At 39.1% G+C, this 26,116-nt stretch overlaps 1 protein-coding gene across 4 annotated transcripts in view; it reads left to right on the top strand.

The window, feature by feature from the left end:
- Dock4 (dedicator of cytokinesis 4) overlaps nt 1–26,116 on the top strand; it is a 400,837-nt gene that overhangs the window by 179,817 nt on the left and 194,904 nt on the right. For all 4 annotated transcript variants that reach the window (XM_076941952.1, XM_076941953.1, XM_034514331.2 and 1 more), the window contains exons 3-7: nt 1,617–1,657; nt 4,145–4,200; nt 10,005–10,101; nt 14,794–14,942; nt 19,601–19,685. In XM_076941952.1, the coding sequence (XP_076798067.1) occupies nt 1,617–1,657; nt 4,145–4,200; nt 10,005–10,101; nt 14,794–14,942; nt 19,601–19,685 (428 nt within the window). The remainder of the gene's footprint in view (nt 1–1,616; nt 1,658–4,144; nt 4,201–10,004; nt 10,102–14,793; nt 14,943–19,600; nt 19,686–26,116) is intronic.

Raw genomic sequence — 26,116 nt, 5'->3', positions numbered from 1 at the left:
CCGTTTAGAAGGCTTCCTTCCTCTAGGGATTTATTATATGATAATGTTCCCTCTTACAAAGTTTCAGCAGGCATTAAATTGTGTTTGAACAAATGCTACTACATTTAGCTGGAATCTGGCTTTAAATGCTGATGATATGTAGAAATGTGTTCTGTCCACTGTAATTGAAAAACTCCCAAAATATAAGGGTTCTTGTGTCATTACTGAATACAGTCAGTCTGTTTCTCCTTGGTATATAAATGTAAAATTGTCCTTAAATTGGTGCATAGAAGCAGGATGTATATTTAATGGAATATAGTAATCGAAACTTTTTCTGCATAATATAATTATACAGAGATCTGTCTGGCATTTCTGAAATTATCAGGGCATTTTGAATTCTATTAGAATAATTATTACAAATCAATACATGTCATAGGTCTGTTTTTATGAGAAGCTAATAAACCCTGAAATACAGAGATTCTCACTTCCGGCCAAGTCTTCCTTACTGGAGCTGCTGTGCAGATGATTAGATGTGAATATACGTATGCATTTACATACACATATGGAAACATTGTGAGCAACCAAAACAAATGTAATATGCAACTCAAACGTTTTCTTTCAAAAATTCAATTACTCAAAAATAATTAAATTAGATAGAATATTTATACACAGCAAAAATAATTTCTTATCAATAAGAAAAAAATGGCTTCTGCACTTACAAAAAGTATACTTACATTTGTTTAAATTGGCAAAAAAGAGAAGTCTTCTTCAAGAGTGGTACTATAATACTTCTTCTGGGTCATTCAGAGTTTAAGCATCATAGACATTCTGCCAAACTATGTTGATCAAATAGTATAGTGATGAAGAGTATGCAAGCCCATTTGGGTAGCAGCTCTTAGGACATGAAGCTGATCTAGTGGCAGGTGGAGGACTAGGCCTTGTGTATGCTCACATCTGTTACATCAGTGCTGGCCAGGCACTGATGCAGGTGGTGAGTTTATGTATACACACATCTGTTACATCAGTGCTGGCCAGGCACTGATGCAGGTGGTGAGTTTATGTATACACACATCTGCTACATCAGTGCTGGCCAGGCACTGTTGCTTGGCAATCAAACCTGTGCTTTTCATGAGGCAGAATTTAGAGTGGCATTAAATCTGTGTAGACTTCCCATAGACATAGTGTGGCCCTTAATAAAATGGGGAAAGGAGAGCACAGGGAGATAAAGTAGTGTCCCCAGATTAAAGAGTAAGATGGGCTTGGTGACACATAACTAATTTCAGCACTTAGGAGGCCAAGAAAGGAAGACTCTGAGTTCAAGGCCATCTTAGGCTACACAGACCCTATAGTAAAATAAAACAAAATAAAAAAAAATAGCTAGTAAATTTCAGTGGGTTTCTATACTCAAGCACAATGCTTTTGATCTGAGCCCTTATTTCCATTTATACAAATTTCTGGTTCAATTTTAATAAAACGGAATATAAATAAAATGCTTAAACTTGGGGTCAGTTGATCCTAGCCTAATCCTAGAATCACAAAATTCCAACATCAAAGAACGTATCATTTGTTAGTATTTGTTATCTTTAATACCATCATGCTTTATGTATTAAAATGTAATCATGATTATTTCTCCACAGGCTGGTACAGAGGATTTGCCTTAAAAAACCCCAATATCAAGGTAAAAACTGTTATTTCTAACTGTAATTAGAGGATTCTTTAAAAGATTTTGCTATAAATTGAAATTATAGTTGAGCTCTTAATTAGGCTCCAAAAGTGGTAATACATATTTTCATTATTTGGGGAATCCTTTGAACTGGGATTAAAGTTAAGGTAAGATACTAAAATCATAATTCCTTATTGCCCCTGAAAATTTTACCGGGAAGGCCTTAAGCTTATTAGATATAAACAAAATCTTTTTGAAGTGTTAGTTTCCCAGAGACGAAAATTAAAATTCAGGCACGAGAAATATATTCCAAAAGAAATAGAGAATAATGATATTTAATCTTTCAATTTCTTGTATTATTGATTGTAAGATGCTGGCATGGAGGAGCACATTTGTTTTAGTGTCCTTTTAAGGGTTCTGTGGGTGATGGGGGCTGAACCAGAAACATGGTACTTGTAAGTGTTCATATTTCTTGCCATTCTAGGAAGGTCCTAAGAGTTATTACTATACTTAGAGAAACCCTTGGGAAGCAATGTGACTTTCATTTTATCTTTCATCTGGACACTTCATGACTTTTGATTGTAATCTTTATTATATGTTTTATTCTAATCATCTGTAGCTTTTGAATATGTTTCCATATTCTACTGTGTTGTTCCTTTTTAACAATTTTATTGGGGTGTATGTGTGTGTATGTGTGTGCATGTGCATGCGAGCAACAGATCCACATAGCATGTTACTTAGGCGGTTCTTTCTGTCTAACATGCTTTTCCCAAGGATCAAACTCAGTTTGCTAGGCTTGATGAAAAATGCCCATCCTGCGGGCTCCTCTAATACATTCTAGTATGTCTAAAAAAATTTTTTTTCATCTCTCATTTTCAAAATACAACCTAAATTCATTTGCCTGTCTCTTTGCTTAAATGTGGCTTCTTCTAAAATATCCAACTGTGTTTAATTACTTTATTATTTTAGATCAGTCTGAAGAAAAGCCTAAGGGACCAATGTGCATATAAATTTAATTTCTTGATACTTTAGTCTTCATTTAAAGTTTTTTTTTTTTTATTTTTATTTTTGGACATCTGCAGGGCACATGCAAATATATTTTTGATATTTAATTATTCATCTAGCACACATTTCTGAAAAATTTATTATGATTTCTCTTTCAAATCCATCTCATATCATAAACTTTGATTTTAACTTTTCTATACTATGTTGCTTTATTCGTTAATTCTGTTATATTGAAATCAATATAAATTTTATGGAAAAAGTTAAAAAGCATTCTCTTTCTATTTATTTTTGTAAAATACATAGAATTGAGTCAGGTCTTGGCTGTAAGCATCTTTAAGCACTGAGCTATTGTTCCAGCCCCAAATTTATTGTAAATACCAGGAATTGAACCCATGGCACAAATGTTTTCTCATGGAGCTCTATTGTAAACTAAAATTATTCATTGGAACATAACATTCAGACTAGTGTGATGTTACATGTTTGTAATCCCCACACTTCTGAGGCTGAGAGGAAAAGAACTGCAGAGTTCGAAGACAACCTGCATGGCTATAGTGTGACATCATGTTTCAAAAACAATAGCCAACTAACAACAACATCATACATGCTTGTCCTAGTCAGAGTTTGTATTCTTGCACAAAATATCACAACCAAAAAGCAAGTTGGGGAGGAAAAAGTTTATTCAGCTTACACTTCCACATTGCTGTTCATCACCAAAGGAAGTCTGGACAGAAACTCACACTGGGAAGGAACTTGGAGTCGGGAGCTGATGCAGAAGCCATGGAGGGGTACTGCTTACTGACTTGCTTCTCCAGGCTTGCTCAGCTTGCTTGCTTATAGAATACAGAACTACCAGCTCAGGGATGGCCCCACCTACAATGCCCCGCCCCCCACCCTTGATCACTAATAGAGACAATACCTTACAGCTGGATCTCATGGAGGCATTTCCTCAAGTGAGGCTCCTTTCTCTGTGACAACTCCAGCAGTGTCAACTTGACTCACAAAACCAACCAATACAGTGCTGTTTTCCCCTCTTTTTTAAACCACAGTTCGTAATTGAATTTTCTTATTTATAAAAAAACAAGTATTTAGATGGACAAAGTCATGGCCCATAGCTATATGTCAGCTTTAAGAAAACATAGCTGTAAAACAGCCACCACGAGTTTAAGGTAGCCTGCTCTAGATAATACATTTCAGGTTACACAAGGTTACACTGCAAGACTCTGTTGCAAAGATTAAAAAAAAAAAAAAAGTATTTATGGAGTGAGATTAGATATTTTTCAATTATATTTAGAAAATCTCTAAATGTGTAATGCTTGTAACTAGTATTAGAAAATAATGATTTATGTCACATTGCATTTTGTTTAGCCTATAGAGTGTGCTGGTGTTTTGCTATTCCTGATGCTGTCATGGTTGTAACTAACTGTTTGATGCATCCTGCTTGGGAACAACTGACCTTAAGAGATAGCTAGACCATAACCTTCATGTTTTCTTTTCCAGGGTATATTTCCTTCCAGCTATGTTCACCTGAAAAATGCCTGTGTAAAGAACAAAGGGTAAGAATGAATTATATTCATAGTTGGAAGATTTTGCCACAGCTGCTGTCTTGGAATTGAAAGGCTTAGTAGTTGTTACAAAATCAACTACAGAAGAGCAAACCCTGGCCTTTTTTTTTGATAAGGAGATACTAAGGCAGCAAATAGAGACAATTAAGGAACCCATTTCTGAGTGCTGAGCCACAGGAGTGTGCTAGGGTGCTATGGTTTCTCATTGTCCATCAATTGTGAAACTTGTTTAATCTTAAGCAGAGAAATTGGTTCTTCTTGTTTTCCTGCTGTTTAGAGAATCATGCCAGGTACAGCCCCTAACATGGTGAGTTGGGTAGCCTCAAAGCCCAAGAACTTCCTGAATTTACCACTGGTTGTAGAGAAGGGAAGCCTGTGGCCAGCAGGGTGCTGGGTAGATAGAGTGCTTCCTGGGCAAATCCAACACCTTGAGCTTGATCTTGGGAAGCTAGACAACTGACTGCACAAAGCTGTCCCCTGACCCCCATATGTGTGCCACAGCACATGCATGACCTACACACATCATGTACACACAGTAATAACACATAAAAAGAAAGCTGGTTGTGGTAGTTCGTAATTAACTCCAGCACTTAGGAGACAGTCAGGCCGGTCTCTTTGAGTTCAAGGCTCAGCAGGTCTACACAGTGAGTTCCAGGGCAGCCACAGGAAAAGACTCTGTCTCAAATGCATAAAAACAGGAAAAGCCCATCTATTCTCTGAAGTGAGTATAAGACTATGTCCTTATGTAACTTCATACATTATTTCTCTATTTGACCTATGGATCACGTGTTGTCACAGATTGCCACAAACCTGGTCTAACACAAAAGTCATAAACTCAATTAAAATCTATGCATTAAAAAAAACCCTGCATCTTCTTCAGCATGATATTTAAATAACTAGTTTCAAAAAACAAAACATCTGACATGCCTGACTGATATGTTTTATTGGATGGATCTCATCAATCACTGAGGACTTCTTAAGTATTTTAAAATATGTTACAATCTGCTTCTAAACTGACTGGAATCAGCTGTTAGAGTAGCATCAATCAAATGAGTTCCTACAAAATATTGCAGTAGAACATGCCTGGTGGTGTGTACTTAGCATAAGTAAATAATTTATTGTGAGGTGGATTTCGACACATATATCTGGTGCCAATGTCACAAGGAGTCATCTGTGAATTATAGTGTAATTTTCATTTTATGGCCAAAAATATACAGGCTCTGTGATAGAAATGACATATTTATGCAAATAGCAAGACATAGCAATTTTTTATTTGAACTTTCAAAAGCATAGTAAATAATGTATTCAAATTTTAATTTCACCAAAAAGTTTTCCGAGATGCTAGTCTCATGGATAGTTTTATATTCATCTTCTGTAAAGCATTCAGTGAACGAACATCAGCAAGTCATTGAGAATATATGCTGTAATTACCGTGGGTTTCCCTATTTGGATAAATGTTAAATAGTCTACTATACCAGTGTGCTTTATGTTATATATGCCAATACTTTGAAAGCCTTTAGTAGTTTTACAAGATAGTGGGTTTAAGGCACAGCTTTAACATGCTGGTGAGTTTTTCCTGTGAGGGTTTTGCTTAGCATCTTGAGTTGTTCATTTCCAGTTTCATTTCAGTTTTGGTTGTCTTTAATGATTCTGTTTCCTTGTTTAGTTCTACTTTCCTGTCTTGAATTGCTTTCTTTCAATGGTTTGTGTCGTCACAGTCTTCATTAAGGCAAACAGTTTCATATCCTGATTAAGGTCCTTGAACAAATTTACAGTAGTATTTTGAAATCTTTGTCTTGTGCTTTGACTATATTGCTTTCCTCAGGACCTGTTACAGTAGGCCGCTGTCATCCAGAGGAGGCATATTATCTTGGTCTAAGCCACCTCTTAAGGTGCCATCTGAAAAAAATTCCTGCTCCTTTACCTGAAGACAGTCTGGCTTTCCTGTCTGTTTTGCAATGACCACCCATCCTCCATCCTCCGTTGAGATCAAGGATGAAAGGGCTCAAAGGCTCCAGTAGTTTCTTAGTTTCGTTTCTTTTTCTCTGATAAAATTCCTTGTTAAGGGCAGTCTAAGGGGAAAGAGTGTCTTGTAGGTCAGAATTCCAAATGAACTTTTTCCACCTAGGTAAGTTGGATCCTTGCATCGGGAACGCTAGTCACACTATATCAGCAGCCGAAAGCTGGGAACAGGGAGCTTAGTAAAGCAAGCCTTATGCTTAGCTTTTTCATTGCTTAAAAACTGTCCAGGACCCAAACTGAGGGAATGGTGCTGTCCCCTCTTCAATTGGATTTTCCCACATTAATTAATACAGTAAACACAATGCTCCCCCCACCCCCAACACCCAGATATATTTACAGGCTGACCTGACTTTGACAGTCCCTCCTTGAGACTTTTATTTCAGGTGATTCTGGGTTGTATCTTGCTGACAGTTAACCGAGGCAATGCTAGGGGGCATAGGACATAGTCTTAAAATAAGGATATTCCCTTTTTCTTTTTTTAGTTTTTAACGTTTATCTTATGTATAAGTGTTTATTCTGTACACAATATGTCTTCCAGGTGTCTTAGTACCAGAATTGGGCATCTGATGCTTTGAACTTGAAGTTATGGAATGGCTTTGAGCCACCATGTAGTCGCTGGCTATAGAACCTGTGTCCTGTGTAATTGCAACCAGCGTTCTTACGTGTTGAGCCAAGTCTTCAGCCTTGTGTATATTTTTGCTGTTGTTGTTTTTCCTGGTGTACTGGTTTCTATTTGCCCCAGCTGGTGAGCCCCAAGGAACTATAAGTTCGTATAAAGGTGTCTCAGAAGCTGGTTAAGTAGAAAACTTACAGGTTCTACAGCATCACCACACCTCATGGGGATTTTGTAGAGGTGGGAGACCTCAGGGTGGATGGGTTCTTTTCTTTCTCTCTCTCTCTTTCCTTCCTTCCTTCCTTCCTTCCTTCCTTCCTTCCTTCCTTCCTTCCTTCCTTTTTTTTCTTTCTTTCTTTCTTTTAAAGATTTATTTATTTATTTTATTTATGTGGGTACACTGTTATTGTCTAAAGACACACCAGAAGAGAGCATCAGATCCCCAATAAGGACGGTCGTGAGCCACCATGTGGTTGCTAGGAATTGAACTCAGGACTTCTGGAAGAGCAGTCAGTGCTTTTGCCGCCAAGCCATCTCTCCAGTCCCAGATGGATTCTTTTCTAAAAAGGAATTTCTGCAGTATCTATGAGCTGTGCAGTAGGTCCACAGTTTCAGGACTATAGAAGAAAAACTTTGTCCTAAATATGTTTAAGGACACAGAATGCCAGGTGACTGCTCTTCCTGAGAGAAAGCTCTGCGGGACATTAATATCACCGAACTTATTTTACAATGATGGGCTGGCTGTTAGGATGAAACTGATGTAAAGTTTATCCTAGAATAACTGAACAAAATCTATTTCAGGCTACTTACCTAAGATAGATGATTTCTACACTAATTTAGGTGTTTATGTAATTAATATAAAAGAACTGCCCTTCCTAAGTGGTGTTTTATGTTTAAAATTTTACATTATGTTTGGACAACCCCAAGTGAACTTTCCACATATTGAATTGTCTGTGGTTCTTTCCTGGGTCTTCAGAGCAAAGTAGAGTCTATGATGAACGTCTTTAAACTAAATGGAAGTTTGTGAATTAGGGAAGTTGCTTCTATATTGCTTAAGTCTTGCTGATACTACACTTTATTTTCTTTACTTTTGTTTTTTTGAGACAGTGTTTCTCTGTGTCGCCCTGGCTATCCTGGAACCAGCTCTGTAGAGCAGGCTGGCCTCGAACTCAGAGATTCCCCTACCTCTACCCTCCTAGTTCTACAATTATAGGTATGTGCCACCACTGCCCAACTGAATCCTCCATATACAGAGGCAGATGTTCACAGCTAACCATTGAACTGATCATGGGGTTCCCAATGGAGGAGTTAGAGAGAAGACTGAAGGAGCTGAAAGGGTTTGCAGCCCCATGGGGAGAACAATAATACCAACCAACCAGAGCTCCCAGGGTCTAAACTCCCAGCCTGCAAACACATAGGGAGGGCCCCATGGCTCCAGCTGTATATGTAGGGGAGGATGGCCTTGTGGGCATAGGTGGGAGAGGAGATCCTTGGTCCCATGAAGGTTGGACACCTAGTGGGGGGGAATTCGAGGGGGGAGGTGGGAGTGATGGGGTACGTGGGGACACATCCTCATAGAGGCAGGGGGAAGGGGGATGGGATGGGGGTTCCTGGGCGGGGGGGGGGGGGTTATGAATGGGGTAAGGGGATAACATCTGAAATGTAAATAAAATATCCAATAAAAAGAAAGAAAGAAAAAAAAAAGAACTGTTGAGTGCAGTAGTTAAGATTCCTGGGGTTTCTTTTCCCTCTTTGGCCCTGTATAATATTATAATCTCCAAATCCAAGTATTCATCATTTAAATTGCAACAGCTGCTTCAAAAGCAGTGTAAATATTCTGCCTCTGGGAAGTGTCATATGTAGGCTCTTTGAACAGTACTGTATCCTCTACAGGGCTTAGAGTACTGTTTATTTTCTCTCTAGTTTTAAAGCCCAGTTTCACATTTTCAGCTTCACCATGCCTTTGAAGGAAGGGAAATATTCACAGGGCAGGTTTTTTAGCAAACCTGAAAAGTCAGAAGGTGAAGCTCAATTAGGGGAAGAATTAAGGTTCTAATTTCTGCATTTGTCTTATGAGGATTTTCCCCGAAACAGAGGTGCACACTTGGACATGGTATCCTAAAGGACCCGCCAAGCCGTCAGCTTCATGCTAAGAAGAAATCTCCCTTGGAGTTTAATAAATTGTTTCCTCTTACCTGTGAGATGCTGGCCTTCAGAACCATAAACCTGAGATACAGGAAACGGTCTCCTTTGATACTGCTGATTGCGTTCTTCTGAGAGGCAGTAATGATAATGACCATGTAACCTCTTGAACCTGCACAATTCCAGACAGGATTTGACAAAACAAGCTAGAGATGGAAAAAAAAAAAAAAAAAAAAAAAAAAAAAAGGAGATTCTTCTATGCTAACAGCATTACCAGAGAGCAAACTCAAGCCCTTCTCATTTATCTTCTTGTGAGGCTTCTCTTCAGGACAGCTGTATATACCCGACTAATAATCTTTGTTTATGACCCTAAAAGAAGAAATAAGAAGAGTCTATTATCTTAAGCACAGAGAGAAACATTCTGGAAGGCGTATTCTAATAGCTATAAACCTTGGCTGTGCTACATGATAACAATATTTAAAATGCACATTATTTTTCATCGGCCTGTTGCGAATAATATAATTGAAGGGTTAGTGAGCGCAAATGGATCCTTAGCAAATGTTCTAGTTATGGGTTAGTTAAATCTTCACATTTCCTGCATCCTGATAGGTGAACAGTATATTTTATTCCTATCGAGTCCTCTGGTCATAGCACTCAGATGGTACAAGTCACCTCATACTTGATGTAGTCTAGTGATCGTAGGTGACAGATTAAAGACATTGAGTTTGGAGAGATTAAAAGATATGCCACTGGTCATGCTGTCAGGGGAGTAGAATGCTGATGTTCTTTCTTCTCCCTGGACTGTTCAGTCTTGACCTAGATGAAGTGACTGGTCCCTTGGGCATTGAACTCCCCTCACCTATAGCATTCTTCACACAAGCTCCTTATCCCAGAATGGCAGAGTGACTCATGTACCACAAGTTGCTTTTCTTTTCTAGTTTATCTTCTTGAGTATGTAAAAGGAAGTGTTGTCTCTGATATTTATATATATGTGTGTTTGTCTTCTTCAATTTCACAGACAATTTGAAATGGTTATTCCCACTGAAGATTCTGTTATCACAGAGATGACGTCAACATTAAGAGACTGGGGAACCATGTGGAAACAGCTCTATGTTGTAAGTAACTTTTAAAGAGCATGGTTTTTATTTAAATAACTATCTTAAGAAATATGTGACCATCAACTAGTGTATGAGAGCTTGCAGTTATTCACTGGGTCTTCTTGGAAAGTCAAGGATGTAGATCTTACATAATCATGACTGTTTTATATCATAATCCTTTTATTCTCACTGAGCATGGGTTTTATGCATTGCATTTCAATACCATAGAGTATAAAAGATAATTTTTTGACATATCACAAAATATGACTATTTATGTGAAGCTAGTTTTAGATTTCCTGAATATTTTTAATTTCAAAGATAAAACTACTGGGTGGTGGTAGTGCATACCTTTAATTCTATCACTCTGGAGTCAAAGGCAAGTGGATCTCTGTGAGTTCGAGGCCAGCCTGGTCTGTAGAGCCAGTTCAGGACAGCCAGAGCAACACAAAGAAAATCTGTCTTGAAAAACCAAAACGTAAACCAAAACAAAAAAAATCATTCTCAATACAGTTTTAGTATTGGTGTTTTTCACCACATCTTAGTTCTATAAGTAAATTGATAGCCAGTGTCAGAGAATGTATTCTAAATATACTAAGGAAAGAAAGGAAATTTTGTGAAAAAAATAATGTGCTAGAGATATGTTTGTATTCATTTACTTGTTATAACTAACTACATTGTTAGTTCTGGAGTCATCTGGCCCTATCCTGTTAGAGTTGACTGCTTTCGAGCTCACTGGGAAAATGCATATGACACTTATATATCTTAGGTGTGTGGCTGAGATGTGTCTTGGTAAACAGATTGTGCATCTCCAGAGGTCTGTGCTGAGACGGAGACATTGAAAAGCAGATGTAGCTGTTAGGTGTGTGTGTGTGTGTGTGTGTGTGTGTGTGTGTGTGTGTGTGTCTTGTTGTTGTTTTAATTAGGAAGATCATAAAACCCAAATATTATTGCATTAAATGTAATGTTGAAAAGTATTTGAACTAGTGTGTCTTTAAACTACTCAACATGCTAGTATTAGTATAGCTCTGTCTGTCTCTCTGTGTGAGTATGTGTGTATATGTGCAGGTGCACACACCCATGTCCTATTGCAGTTGAGCAAGGGTATCCACATTTTTTTCTTTGATCTGACTACTAGCATATACCAGCACTGAATTTGTATTGTTTAGTTATTTCTACTGGCTATGGAGGTTATGAGTATAAACTCTGGGGACATCTTTGGTTGGTACGAAAAATCTACAAATATCTTTTACTACTATCCAGAGGAAAGGGAAAGGGATTGATTGTCTCTGATAGTGGATTAATAGTCAGTTATTAGAGGTGCAAATATAAAATCCAGGCCAGAGATAGATTGACTTTTGGCACAAAGGTGACGTGATTGTGTTGGGCTTTTTGGTTTCCCTTTCCCTGGTTACAAAACGCTTAGCTTCATCATACATTTGTGTATCTGGGGCACTATCCAGACTTTAAGTGTTTTAAAGCAGAGCACCAACCTTTTCAGTGACAGGTGTTTGATGAGAGTAGTAAGTCCTATAGATTGCAAATAGTATATGAGGTAATGTATGTAGGTATTTAGCATATAAAAGGATGGTAACTGCTTGAGAAATACTACTTTGCTCTTTTAAGTAGTGTTGGTAAGGGCTTAAATAGCAACCTTTAAGATACCCCTTAATAAGTTCAGCAATATAAGCAGGGAATGAGGAGACATACAAGAGTCCTGATGTAGACCGTGAGCTATGACTGCATCTCTCTTCCCTGGAGTTCTCCCAGCTACTTTTATTCTTGAATCTTGCCAAAGATGATTAGCCCACATCCTACATGAAGTAGTAAAGCTAGACTCCAAATCTAGGTCTGCTGCCACCAAAATCTGCTTGTTCTGTTTTCATTTTAAACCAAATGAAACCTCTGCCACATTCAATTTTGGCCACATGTACAATGTACTGTGGGAATTTCTAGGTAGTGTTTTAATCCAGTTGTTTGGTATTGTTTCATTTAATGCTAAACTGAATAGTTTTAAAATACTTTTAGTATGCTTCATAGTTACTCATGTTTTTAATTCAGTTTTTTACAAAATATGTTTATATGACCAGATCATATATTTGTATTTTTTATTTGTTTGTTTGTTTGCTTGCTTCCCTGTGTGTTTGGTAAGTGTTCATTTCACTCTGAAGCCCAGGCTGGCATGACCTCATGCATTCCTCCTGTTTCGTCCTTCTGGGGCTTTTATTAAAGGCAAGGGCCACAACGCCCAGCTCCTTTTCTTCAAGGAGAAGAGCACATCAGGGCCATTGTGTGCTGGAGTATCCCTTTTACTTTTAGAGTTTCTTCCTTGAGGAGGGACTGATGAGCTAGTTTTCATTCTTATGAAGGAAGGATTTGCTTCCTTCTCATGTCAGCATGCCCTTGTCAGTAGAGGTGACGTATAAAATCAAGTTCCCCCTACTAAACAACCTGAGCAGGCACATGCCTTCATCCCCGTGATGGGGAGGCTGCTGTCTCTCTCCTTTTCTGCACAAGATCTGACTTTTTATAACTCTCTTACAGAATTTACTTTCACTCTGTGAAATTTTCTTTCCTACCACAGACGTCCTCAGATGTTTCTTGGTCTTCTGTGTATTCATTTCTATGACCTAAACAGAACCCACTTCTGGAAGTGTTCAAGAAATAACACCTATAAATCGATGTGTTCATTCTTTTTCACCTCTGGGAGCTCAGGCACTGCTGCTGTGGATGGGAACAGACACTGAGCAGTTAATTACAAGAATATTGTGTTGCAGAGCCCTTGTAATGGCTTGTAAGACAGTGTATAACACGAGAAAAGAGCAGGCAGCAATAGAAGACAGTAATAGAAAGCAGACTCAATAGAGTGGGTAAAGAGTTGAGAGGAGATTATTTATGCCTCAGAGGATCCAGAAGTGGCTTCCTGAGGAAAGCTTCCTGAACTTCTTCCATATTTATCAGATCTGTGCAGTACCTAGTGGTCCCTTAAAACATCAAATATCAACACAGCAGAAAATGCAATATATATATATATATATATATATATATATATATATATATATATATATCCTATCACATAGAACTTGATAACTGAGGACTTTGTATATCTTTTATCTTTAGAGAACTTTTGGTGGATAATAATGTCTGTAAATTGACATCACTATTTATATAGACTACTTGTCTCAACCTGTGGCTCTTAATCCCTTTGGGGCCACACACCAGATATCCTGAATATCAGACATTTACACTATGATTCATAACAGTAGCAAAGTCACAGTTATGAAATAGCAATGAAATAATTTTTGGGGGGAATCACCACAACATAAGGAAAATATATTAAATGTCTACAACATTTGAAAGTTTGAGAGCCATTGATATAGACTATTAATAATTTCTGTAAAAAGTAGAAGTATATTTTGTGGCTAAGAAAGATTTGGGATAGATAATTACCCAGTATCTCTGTGGTAAGATGTATATTTTTCAGTGTTGGTAAAGAAATGATATTTTTAAGAGCTTATTGTATACCATACAGAATCATAATATTACTAGGAACATGACCATTTTTCTTCACTGTCTGCATACTAATTCCTGTGTCTTTACAGTAACTTTCTGTGGTGGGTACTGTGGTGCTCTTTACAGAAAAGAAAACACAGAGAAATTAATGAATTGCTAGAGTGTTTTACCCTAGAAATGACATAGGTAGAAGTCAGGTGACAATCATCTGTGCCATTGTTACACATGTGGTCACAAACCCATAAAATATCTTTGTGGAAAAACAGTACTGCCCAGTTTCACTGCTGACTGAGCTATCCTCAGGAGCAAGATCTAGATTTGAACCCAGGTTTTACCCATCTTCCTTTTCTGAAATTGGGGATTGGTTAATAGCTCTGACAAAGATATATTGAAGATACATGATCTCTTTGATTAAATTAAAAATCACCTGTCACTGGGCAGTGGTTACACACGTCCTTAATCCCAGCACTTGGGAGGCAAAGGCAGGTGGATTTCTGAGTTCGAGGCCAGCCTGGTCTACAGAGTGAGTTCCAGGACAGCCAAGGTTATAAAGAGAAACCCTGTCTTAAAAAGAAAAAAAGAAAAAGAAAAGCACCTGTTTTTATGAGTCTGAGTACTGATCAGATAATTGCAGTAAACAGTGATCAGTGCTTGAGTCTGGAAGCTCCCCTTGTGTTCAAATTCAACTGATGAAGAATTAGGACCAACATTTAATGAATAAGTGGGTGCCGATGTTTCTATGGCATTTGTTTCATTTGCATGCTGCCATGGCTCAGACAAAAATTATGAGCACTAGTAGTCAGGGGAAACTGCTTGACATGTAGAAGTCAGGCCACACCTTAAAATATAATAGAGCAAAGGAGAAAGACCTAGGAGAGGAAAGCCTCTCTGTGTACTAAAGCAGAGACTAGGCCAAGCCTAGGTGTAGCACAGTGAGAGAACGTAACGTAGCATCTGTCTGTGTTGAGCAGTTGGGCAGTTGAGACATCATTGTTGTCTTGGACAGGAGCCCAGCATTGTGGGAGTTGGGTGAAAAAACATAGAACTCCAAGTCCCTCTGAGAAAAAGAAATGGGAAAGCTTTATTGGTGGAGAAGCCATCTACACTGTGGCAAACACTTTGTCCCTCACCATCTTTTAGTTACCTTCCATTCAAGCAAGAGGACTGACTGCCAAATCTCTGTGCTTCCATATTTCTTAGAGAAATGAAGGAGATCTCTTCCATCGCCTGTGGCACATCATGAATGAAATCCTAGATCTGCGGCGGCAGGTGCTAGTCGGCCACCTCACCCATGACAGGATGAAGGATGTGAAGCGCCACATTACTGCCCGACTGGATTGGGGAAATGAGTGAGTACTGACAGTGACAGGGTACTGGAAGGAGCATAGAAGTGATATCAGTTAAGCCAGGATGTGCTGAGTCCACTGGGAGGAATCCATCAAGGATGGAGCTAAAACCCACATCCATGGTTCTGGTGTGAGCACTACCATCTTTTTTCTTTCTAATACTCTGTAGACTATATACTATATAGTATATAGGTGGTCACAAGAAATGTAATAATCATAGAGATTATTGATTAAATGATAAGATATGCTTTCTGACTAAATGTTTTTTCTTCTTCTGTAGCCATTAGGTTTGGTACATGTATAACTGCTCTGTATCACAGTGTAGCTCAGCAGTATAACCCAGAGGGAAACACTACTCTTACCAGTCTCTGCTAAATGTCTTATGACAAGTGTGCAGCTATGAGACATCCTGTGCAGGCATAATGGCCACTTGGAAGAGCCACTTTGGAGGGCTCAAGTAAAGGCTGCCACCAACTGAGATCTACTCTTAAAAATGGGAGGGACTTATTTAAAATATCAGGCAAGCACTTAAGTAGTAACTCTAGTTACTGAAAACTCCACCCTAAGCTGATACTCTAAGTATGAATATTGATATGGGAATGGCAAACTAGAATAAGCCAGCTTTGGCCATGCTTGCTACACCCTTCTGTTCTATTTTATCAAGCTCTTGGTTGCTATTTGACCTTTAGTGGATCTCATTACAGGGTGTTGGGAGATCTTGAAGAATGGGAAGGAATATGGGATATAAAAAGACAAAATACCAGGAAGGAAACCATGAGTAACTTACCTCTTTCTGGAACTGGAGAAACCAATCTGGAAGTAGAAAGTTACTTCCTCTGAATATAGGAAGTGGCTTTCTCAGAAGCCACACTTAATTTTTGCCAAATATGTTAAGAGACTACACAGACCCACTCCCAGATTTTAACCCACCTCTCACCCACAATCCTTGTGATATATTGGATACGATATGCCACTCAGATTTTTACAGACAATAAAATATTCAACTTAAATATGCCTAAAAGAGTTATTCCAGTGGCAAATAAAAGAAAAAAAAAACCCAAACAAACAAAACAACAGGCATGTAATGGCAGGAAGAGCATTGAACTAGGGACTCTACAATTTTTTTTCTTTGTGTGTGTGTGTGTGTGTGTGTGTGTGTGTGTGTGTGTGTGTGTTTGCGCATGCTGATTAGAGGCCAACTTGCAGGAGTTGGTTCTCTCCTTCCACCATGTATGTCCTTGGAGATTGCACTCAGAGCCTCAGGATTGGAGACAAGTATATTACTTCCTGGGCTATCACACCCATGCTGACCTAGAAGTACAAGGACTCGTTCTGCTCCAGGACTGTTAGACACAGAGTATATTGGCCACTTGGTGGGTTGGATTTGCATTTGGTTGGGTTTCTCCTTTGTGCATGCAGTAATCTTGAGAGGGACAGCTTTCAAGGCTGTCAGGGCCTGACTTCATATGCTCCTTATTCTTTTGTGTGGTTGGTTAATTTTTTTTTATTTCTTTCTTTTGTTTTTGTTTCCCCCACCTTGAGAGAGTTTCTTTATGTAGCCTTGTTTGACCCGGAGACACTGTAAACCAGGCTGGCCTCAAGCTCAGAAATCCTCTTGCCTCTGCTTTCCAAATGCTAGGATTAAAGGTATGTGAGACCATGCCCAGATCTTGTTCTTTATTCTTATTTTTAAAATCCTTTGACTTTTTACCTAGTTATAGTTGGTCACTATGCCAGTCCTCATTTACATGAGGACTAGTTTGTTAATAGGGATGTTGGATCAAGTTAGATTATCACAAATCACAAGGAAACATAGACTAGACCAAAAACCAAAGAAACAGACGACAACAACAACAGCAACAGCAACAGCAACAAAACAACCTTTACAGTTTGAAGAAGGAGAACAGAAGAATGGGGAAGTGCAGGAAAATTGTGAATCCGGGCTGTATTGAGGCTGTTTTTGTCTGATATGAGTTCTAGCTTATGCCCTGTCTAGGTCTATGGCTAAGTTAAGTTGGTAAAAAACAAAAAAACAAAAACAAATTGATGTATGAAAATGAACAGCACAAGTTAAACCATCCTTAAGCTCATGAATTTTCACAAGCTTTTATTCTATTTTCTTTAAATTTTATTGACAATTTACTTAAGAATAATTTACAGCCTAGAAATTATAGATTTGCCATATTCCTTTAAAGATAAATCTATTCCCTCATTAAAGAGTGCTAAGTGGAAAGCCAATTAAGATAATTCCTTTGCCTATTAAACGAGGTCATATTGTCCTGGAAAGTGATCTGTCGGCACATAAATCTCTTATCGAACATAAATTGAGAATGTATTCAGTGTCAAATTGCGTATCAGACTCCTGAAGAACAGTGGAGAGGAGTCCTCTGGATTTGGGGAGCTTAGATGAAATAGGAGATGATCCATCTTGTTCTCTAACAGAATCAGTGAAAAATACTTTTCTAATGAAATCCCCAGGCAGAAGTGATGATACAGAATTCTGTTCTTCATTGAGTCCACAGTGACCTCTGAATTCCTGTTGAGAGTACATGGAAGGGCTAAGAGCTTCATTCTTCTTTTTGGTGTCACAGAGTATTTTAGTGACTGGGCTAATATAAAATTTGTCCCTTTCTGCCCAGCTCCTGGCTTCCCCTGTAGTCTTGCTCCATCTGTTTTCTCTAAGCCTTGCCTATTTTTTTCATATTCTTATTGAAGCACTATTCTGATTCTAGTCAAACAGTGGCTTGTTCACACTTAGTCTTTACCTATTAACCGACAGCAATAAATAGCAACAGGTAAGATGCTTTTTACACATTTATGCCTTGAAGAAGCTAGCAGCAACTGGTAACTCAGGCCAGTCAGAGAACAGAAGCTTTAAATACTATGTCTTTCTGTAGAAGTTCAGGAAGGGCCTGAAGCTCACAGCTGGAGTTCATCTTGGCTCACTTTTGTAGTGTTGGAAGTGCTTGGCCCTTCACAGATCTTTTCTTTCTAATGTTATAAGAGTGGATCTAAATTCTCAGGTTCAGCAGCACAAAGAAGGAGTAACCAATGACAACCAGTAGGTAAGCAGGTAAGTCCTGTTTGAGTTAAACATTCTTCTACTAGCCTTTCCGACTTCTGCCTAGCTGGGGATTGCTTCCACAGATGTCAGGTGCCCACATGAAGCTAGCCAGATAGCCATCATCAAGATAGTCACATGAATACGCTCTATCTTCACCTCTCCCAGGAAAGAATGAAGCTTGGGTTCCTTCTTTTATAAGAAACGTTGGCTGGGTGGGTACTAAGATTCTTATGTGATTGTATGTTCCATATCCTTTGCTAGATAATAGTTCGTCAGCAAGGTAAACGTGGTGTCAAACGACTTCTTACTATTAGTTTATATGTTTCCAGGGAGAGAATGGAGACTAGGAACTGGCCATGGAGTTTTTGATCATAAACAGTTGTACCTATTGTTATCTGAATGTTCAACTGAAAGAGTAGATGTGCACTTCCTTTGAATATCTGAACGTTGTTTAAGAACGTAAAGAAAGAATTTGGTGTTTAGTAACAGTCTTCCATTATTTAAAAGCTAGTATTTTTCAGGGGTGACTGGGTAGTGCTTGGCTTGACATAGGTGCTGAATTAGCAATTTCAATGATGAGGCCTTAATGAGATTTTGAGGCAAGCATAGACTTTCTGGATTATCTGTTACTGTAAATACAAAAGTTAAGAAAGCCGTGAGGCTGTCATTGTGGTGCTATAAAGAAAGTGATGCTGTGAGCGAATGTCAGAGTAACCTGTCCTCCTGAGCTAAGCAGGAGAACGGGGGTCTGAAGAAGAAGGTAGTATAGTAGACATGGAACATTACAAAGGCAGTAGGGACCCTTTTGGGGTGACCACCAGTGCTTAAAGGAGGTAAAGGGAATCATGTAGCATTGCTATCAGTTTTGCATAGTGGTTGACCCAGAGAGGAGTATGTATTACTGGGGGGAAACTGATTGGAAAAGGGGGTTACACTCACATTCTGCTGTCCATGGTAAGACATACTAAATTGAGCACCATACCAATAACCCATGCAGGCGATAGAACGTCAACCTCAACACAGCAAGTCACAAATTAGCTACAGCAGTGCTTGATAGAAAACTATTTTACCCCTATGGACGGGCCTAAGTTGTGCTGCCTGAAGTCAGTTCTTGCCATTTCTAATAATGTCTTACCCCAGACACTGCCATGAACGAGAAACATACATTAGTTCTCAGGGCTTCACGCAGGTCATTTTAGCTAAAGTTAGCCTAGATCAAACCCTAAAGCCAGACTTCGCTCTTGTCACTTCCTTTTTCTAGAAGCAGATGATGACTAGTTTTTAGAGCACTCCTGTTCAGAAGGGTTTCTCTGTTGCTGATTTATAAGTTATTGAACACTCTCCACTGCATAGTATCAAATCACAGCGTTGTCCCATTGATAGTCATGATTTTCCTCTGTTGTCTTCTGTTTCCCAGCTTTGCCCAACCTTGTCCTATGTCTTCTCCAACTGCAGAAACAAATTGTGGTAGATACCAATGGAGAAAAAAAAAGTGTAGCTGGTCAGATTTGATCACAGTTTCAGATACATTCATAAACATTCATAGTACTGTCCAGAAATGTGACTTTTCTCCAAATGTTTGCAATTTGTTTTCTAGACAATTGGGACTAGACCTGGTGCCTCGGAAGGAGTACGCGATGGTAGACCCAGAAGACATCAGCATCACTGAGCTGTACCGACTGGTAGGTGCACAGAACACTTTCCCACTGCCTTGCTGCTAATTTGATGGTTTCCATGGCATTCCGTATACTAGACGCTTTAAGAACTGGATGTTCCTGGTTTAATTTGAAGACAGTAAAGAGACATGCAAGCTGAGGTGACCATGCCCCCAAAGTACCAAGCCTCTTTTTCTGTCTCAGAACACTGTAGTTCTCCACTCAGCCCTCAACTTAACAGACTCTAGGAAGTACAATCAGACTTGTAAGTTCTTTCACAAATCCTTTTTCTTTTGGCTTCATCCAGTGAAAGGCTTACAAGTTACCCTTCCTCACCTGCTGTACATGGTGGTGCATTTCTTTGATCCCAGCACCCAGGAGGTAGAGGAAGGGGAATCTCTTTAAGTTTGAGGCCAGAGTAAGTCCAGGACAGCCAGCACTATTACATATTTAAACCCTGTCTCCAAAAACAGAGAGAGAGAGAGAGAGAGAGAGAGAGAGAGAGAGAGAGAGAGAGAGAGAGAGAGATCACTGAGGTGTTATCCTTTCCCCTCCCCTTACATTATTATCATGTATATGGACTTCAAAAATATCTCTAAAAGTAGCATTCAGCTGCTGTTTTTACATCTGCCTTTGGGCCCCCACCCATTTATTTTATATATATATATATATATATATATGTGTGTGTGTGTGTGTGTGTGTGTGTGTGTGTGTGTGTGTGTGTTGGAGACTGTTAATAACCATAAGATATTTGAACACATTGCCCATCACATGGTCACCCATTACACCATTTTTTCCCCAGTTGCCTGGTATTCTACTTTTTTGGCTTAGTTCCTTCAACATAGTCCAGTCTGCCTGTAGTAGAAAACCATCAGTTAACCTTGGTCAGGACATGTGAGATGAATCATTTGTGACCATGAGAAGTCAGTCTTAGTTATAGTATCTTCTCTTTCTTCCTTCATGAATACATGGATATGTATTCAGGATGTCTGTATTTTGTCTGTGGTTTGGGATGCTTTCTGCTTTTTTTTTTTTTTAAAGAGGGTTCCTTAACTGTACACAGAACTTTTTGGCATCCAGTATTTTATGCTGTGGGCCTTTCTTGCAACTTCATTTAAACAGAATATCTGGTATGTCTTAAGGAAGCTATTAAAAGTAGTTGGGGGGGTACAACTCAGTGGGTAGAGCACTTGCCTAACATGCATGAAAACCCTGGGTTCTATCCCCTACCCTGTATAAATCATGACTCTAATTCTAGCAGGAAACAAATACACTCTATGTACTTTATTGGTTAATCATGTCTCCTTACGTTTTTAAATCAGTCACATCCTCTAAAGCTGCATCTTTATTAATAACTCTACCTATTGATGACTGTATTCTCTCTTTTAAAAACCTCTCCATGTTACAACTTGACACTGCACTGCCTTCTCTTCCCTCTGTTATGCTCACCATAGTCTAGTGCAGTGCTTTCCCAAATCACCAAGTCAGTGATTCTGAGGTCAGTTTATATTATGAATACACCCTGGACTGCAGTTCCAAACAACTGCATGTACAAGCTCTATCACCTCAGGACTTGGGGACTTAATAGTTAATCTCCTTGAGATGCAGTCTTTTCTACTAAGTGGTGAAGCACTTCTTTTCAAGTTGATGATAATTGCCTTTCCTTGAAATATATTTGAAAAACACCTAAGCATGTAGTCGGGTTCCATTCCTATTCATCTTTAGTTCATCTTAATTAGAGAGCCAACATGGCAAACTTAATTGATATCATATGTGCTAAATCTGGGCATTAGGTTTAGGTGCTTTTAGTGAAATGAATAATAGCAGCCTAGACATGACAGAAACTTAATTTTCTGATGATCTAGGAGCAGGAAGTTCTAAATTGGTTTGTGGCTAAATTATGTGCACAAGGTACAGACCCTTGTATTTTTGCTATTTAGTACTTGTCTTTGAACAGCAAGGACACCTCAAAGTACAATATAGCTACAGAATTTGTTGCCTTCATGTCTGTCCTCTGTGAAGTTGCAAGGACAAAGGTTCATTGCAGTTGACTGAGTTACTTTAACAAGCCTCCTTGAAAGTTCCACACAACACTTGTCTTTATTTGTCTTTGGCAGAGAGAGCAGATTCACCTGCAGATTTATTTACAGATGTGAAAGGTTTGAGGACCAGCTAATAATGTCCTTCATCGATAGAGTTTCTTTTCCCTAGTTTGGTTTTCTATATATAACTCTGCTTCTGTCTTTCCTTGTAACATTGTATATAGGGTGTCAAATTGATTTAACCTCTTTTAACTACACTTTATTGGTGGTGGTAGCCTGAACTCAATAGTTTTGAGAGGCTGGCATCTCAGATAGACCCTGATTGGTGGCAATGTCTGCCATTTTGGGGAAAGACCATAAGTGGGTGACTTGGTATCTTATAGTTCAGATTCTGTCCAAAGTCATCTTTATAGATGAGGTACATAAAACATTGTAATTTTCTCTACAAAATGTAATACCTTCTCAATAACAATTGCATTTTCCTGTTTTTAAGCAAAGACAGTAGCCTTCCCCCCCCAAAAAAGAAACAATGTTTATGAACATCAGAAGGACACACGTTTTTTGTTTTGTTTTTTTTTGTAAGGCAGCTATTTCTCTTCTTAGGTTTCTTATTATGCCCTATCTTCATGAGGCAGCCTGCCACTCTGCTCTTTTCTCTCCATGTAACCTGTCAGCATCTGCCTGCCTTGATTTCACCAGGGAGAGAAGCTGGGAGGCTCCATCACCAATACCATGCCTTTGTTTGGCAGTATATTATCATTTTAGATTAAGGACCATGGAGGTTGACAGTATATTATCATTTTAGATCAAGGATGTTGGGGTGAAGGTAAATATTCCCACAAAAAATGATTTATCTCTTCAGAAGTTCCCACATTAATGTTGTACCCTGTGGAAGAAAGTACTGGTTATGTGTTTTGGCCAGCTCTGTTCACAGATCTATCTGGGAACATGCTAAACCTTACCTTGCTAACTCATATCTACCTAGAAAAGGTTGGATTGCCAAAGGAAATCTTAGTTCTGCTCTAAAGAAAAGCTAATTGGCCAGGATCTCTGCTGGCAGAGTAATTTTTTTTCCATGTCTTAGGCAATCCTTTCAAGTTGAGCCTCAAGTTGGGCTGTGTATTGATTGGCCATTCCCTCAGTCTTTGCTCCATTCCCAATCCCTGCATTTCTAGTAGGCAAGATAAATTTTGCGTCAAAATTTTCAAAAGTGTCCCTGTTGCTCCCCTGGGATTCCTGCCTGGCCACAGGGAGGCAGCATCTCCAGTTTCCATGTACCCAATGCTGTGAGTCATAGCTAAGGACACCCCCATTGTTGTTGGGCTCCATCCCATCCAAAGTCTCAGTCCTGGAGATGCCCCTCCCCTGTCGAATGCAGATTTCCGTTCATTCTCATGGCCATTGCCAGATGGCCATGAGAAAGTAGTGGTTCTTAAAGAAGTTTTACTACCTCCACCCCAAGGGTATATTTGGTACAGGCTGAAGACAGAATTTGGTTGCCACAAGGGGTGGCAGTAGAGAAAGTTCACTTTGGGGGTACTATACAACCCCAAACCTCTCCACAACTTTCTTCACCAAAATTGAGAAGGCTGTGTGCAGTCCATTCACGTAGTGGTTAGTGTAGCAGATGAGGAAAAACCATGTGGATTGAAGAAATCTTTGAAGTGAATCTGTTTTTTCTCCTAATAAACGGTACAGTTAAAATATAACGTGTAAGTACATGGAGCACAGCTGTCAGCTACATCTGTAGCCATACATTATGTCAAGAAGGATTTGTTGTCTGTGTTGTGACTGGAAGTTATAGCTCTTGAAGTATTAGCATGCCTTTTTAATGATATTACTGAGGTGCTCTTTTCATAGAGATATTTTTTGCAGTCCTCAAAAGTAGTGAACCATCAAGACATAAGCACACAATCATAACCTATTTAAATCCAAACCTATCCCAGATCTGGAAGAAGAGTGGGTGGATGGCAGACGTAAGTGCTAGAGAGTGCTACACAGAAGGGTCTGTGTCATAGGCACATAGCCCAGAACCAGGCAGTCTCATTCCTAGCATGCAAGGTAGATTCCAGGACATAATTAATGACTTGTCAGATGCAACAATACATTTTTTCCCCAGTCTGCTGTGATTTGTATCTCTCTGCATATGATCTCCATCAAGGACTCTCAACCCTCATTGCCCATTAGAGCCATCCAGGGAGCCTTTAAACCTACAGCTCTCAAGACCCTTTCCTAGCCCCCTAGAAATTCTCATTTAATTGTTCTGGGACAGGACCTGGTGTAAGTATTTTTTAAAAGCTCTCTTGGCAACGCTAAAGAGCAGTCAAGGTTGAGAACCACCGCTCTAGATATATTACATTATTTGCATGAGTAAGGAAGCTGATTCTTTTCCCCCTGTTGGTTCCTATTGCATACCACAATTGGTGCTGGAAACTTTGTACTCTGCAAGTCAAGATCAGACACTTCCTTGAGGTCAGTTCTTTACAGGAGGCCTTTGAGTCTGTGGCCTCTGCTCTGGCCTTTGGTCCCCATCATTTCTTTGGAGTAGTTTGTGCTGTGCTACACTCTTGACTCTACCTTTGTAGGGCCTTTAAGTAACTCAACAAGTAAGTTAGCAATTCTAAGAGGGAAATTCTTCCTTTTGAATTAAAGAGATTAGTTTTATGAGCATGTGAGGTGTCTTTTGCCACCATGAAAGAATTTTGAAAGCACAAAATAGAAAAAACCTCACAGAAGCCAGAAGATTTTCTTTTTTAAAAAAGGATAAGGACACACACACACACACACACACACACTCACACACACACACACACACTCACACACACATACACACACACACATATTTACGGTTACTTGTTTGTGATCCTTCTGCTTTTAGATAGTTCAGAATAAACTTTAGAAGCATGTAAACTTTCTGATGATGTCACATAATTGCATTTACAAGTAAATTGGAAATTGTAAAAACCCTATTTGCCTTGAAAGTTGACTAATCATTTGGTAATTATTGAGTTCTATTTACAAACCTTAAGAGGTAGCTGATATGGAGTTGTGGTTATGTGCCTTCACCCGACAACCATTCATAGCCATAGACTGAACACTGGAGTCCAAATCCCTGATGCTAAACGTATTCCATTATTTGTCAAGAGGCTCATATAGATAGAGTAACAATAGGCAGTCTGTCATAGGAAAGTGACCATGCCATCCCTTACTTTACCATCTCCCTTTCTGATAACGCCCAGGCTTTCCAGGTCCTTTCCCTGCCTCATTATTCTTCATCAGTAAGAGATCGCAATAGCTGAGTAGACTGGCAGTAGCTGGCAGCTAGCTCAATGTGTACATGCCAAATAGAGATTTAGAGACCTAGTCTCAATGTCTTTTTGTTTTTCTGAAAGTATTTACCTACTAGCCTCCAAAGGAATAGAAGGGAAAACAACCTGCATCCTCCCGACAATCAGACCTGAAAGTTCTGTCCTAAAGAAGCAAGAATTCTTGTTCCTGTAGTGCTTTACTAAAGGGCAGTTTTCCAGGTATTCGGACCTCCCAGGCTCAAACCTGGATTCTTTTTACAATATAGATTTCCCATACTCTTCTCTGTCTCTCTCTGTCTCTCTCTGTCTCTCTCTGTCTCTTTCTCTGTCTCTCTCTCTCTCTCTCTCTCTCTCTCTCTCTCTCTCTGTGTGTGTGTGTGTATCTCTCCCCCTCTTACTCTTTTTCTCCCTCTTCCTCTGTGTGTGTGTTTATGTCTGTGTCTGTGTGTCTGTCTGTGAGCATCTGTGTATATGAATGGATGGGTGTGTCTTTGTGTATGCACACACCAGTTTTCCTGGCATTTTTTTCCCACCAGTTGGTATTGTCTCCATGAAGCGTGGAATGCTTCTGTGTTTGTTCACTGTTGTGTTCCCAGTGCTCAGCATGTAGTAGATACCTAATGGGTATTTGTTAACTAGGCACTTGTCCTCATGGTCTCCCACCTGTAGCCCCCATAGGTGATTTCTTTCCTTCCTCAGACTATCTGTGTTTTCAATTCTGGTCCTCCATCCCAAGGTTGACAGCAGCTGCACTTAGTGAGGACGAGATGAGAAGGGATATACCAGAATTTCTTCCTAACTTTAGCTTCCTCATGGCCTCCTTGACCATCTTTCCAGAGCTCCATAGTGAGTTAGAAATATGTCCTTGCATTAGTGGTATAATAAGACTTGTTCTCATTCCAAAACTACTGAAACTTGGTGGGTGAGTAGTTTTTCAAATAAAATTTAAAAGTACAATCAATGAGAAGTTATAGAAATGTTCTTCAGCTTTCATTTATCAAATGATCTGTCAAATGATTTGTCAACTGGAATCTGAAAGGTTTTACTTTTTTTTGTTTGTTTGAGGGGATTATTTTGTTGTTTCTCTTTTCTGCTCTGAGTATTAAAC

The sequence above is a fragment of the Arvicanthis niloticus genome, chromosome 11, assembly GCF_011762505.2.
Source record: "Arvicanthis niloticus isolate mArvNil1 chromosome 11, mArvNil1.pat.X, whole genome shotgun sequence".
Lineage (NCBI taxonomy): Eukaryota > Metazoa > Chordata > Mammalia > Rodentia > Muridae > Arvicanthis > Arvicanthis niloticus.
This window is presented reverse-complemented; position numbering and strand designations above follow the sequence as displayed.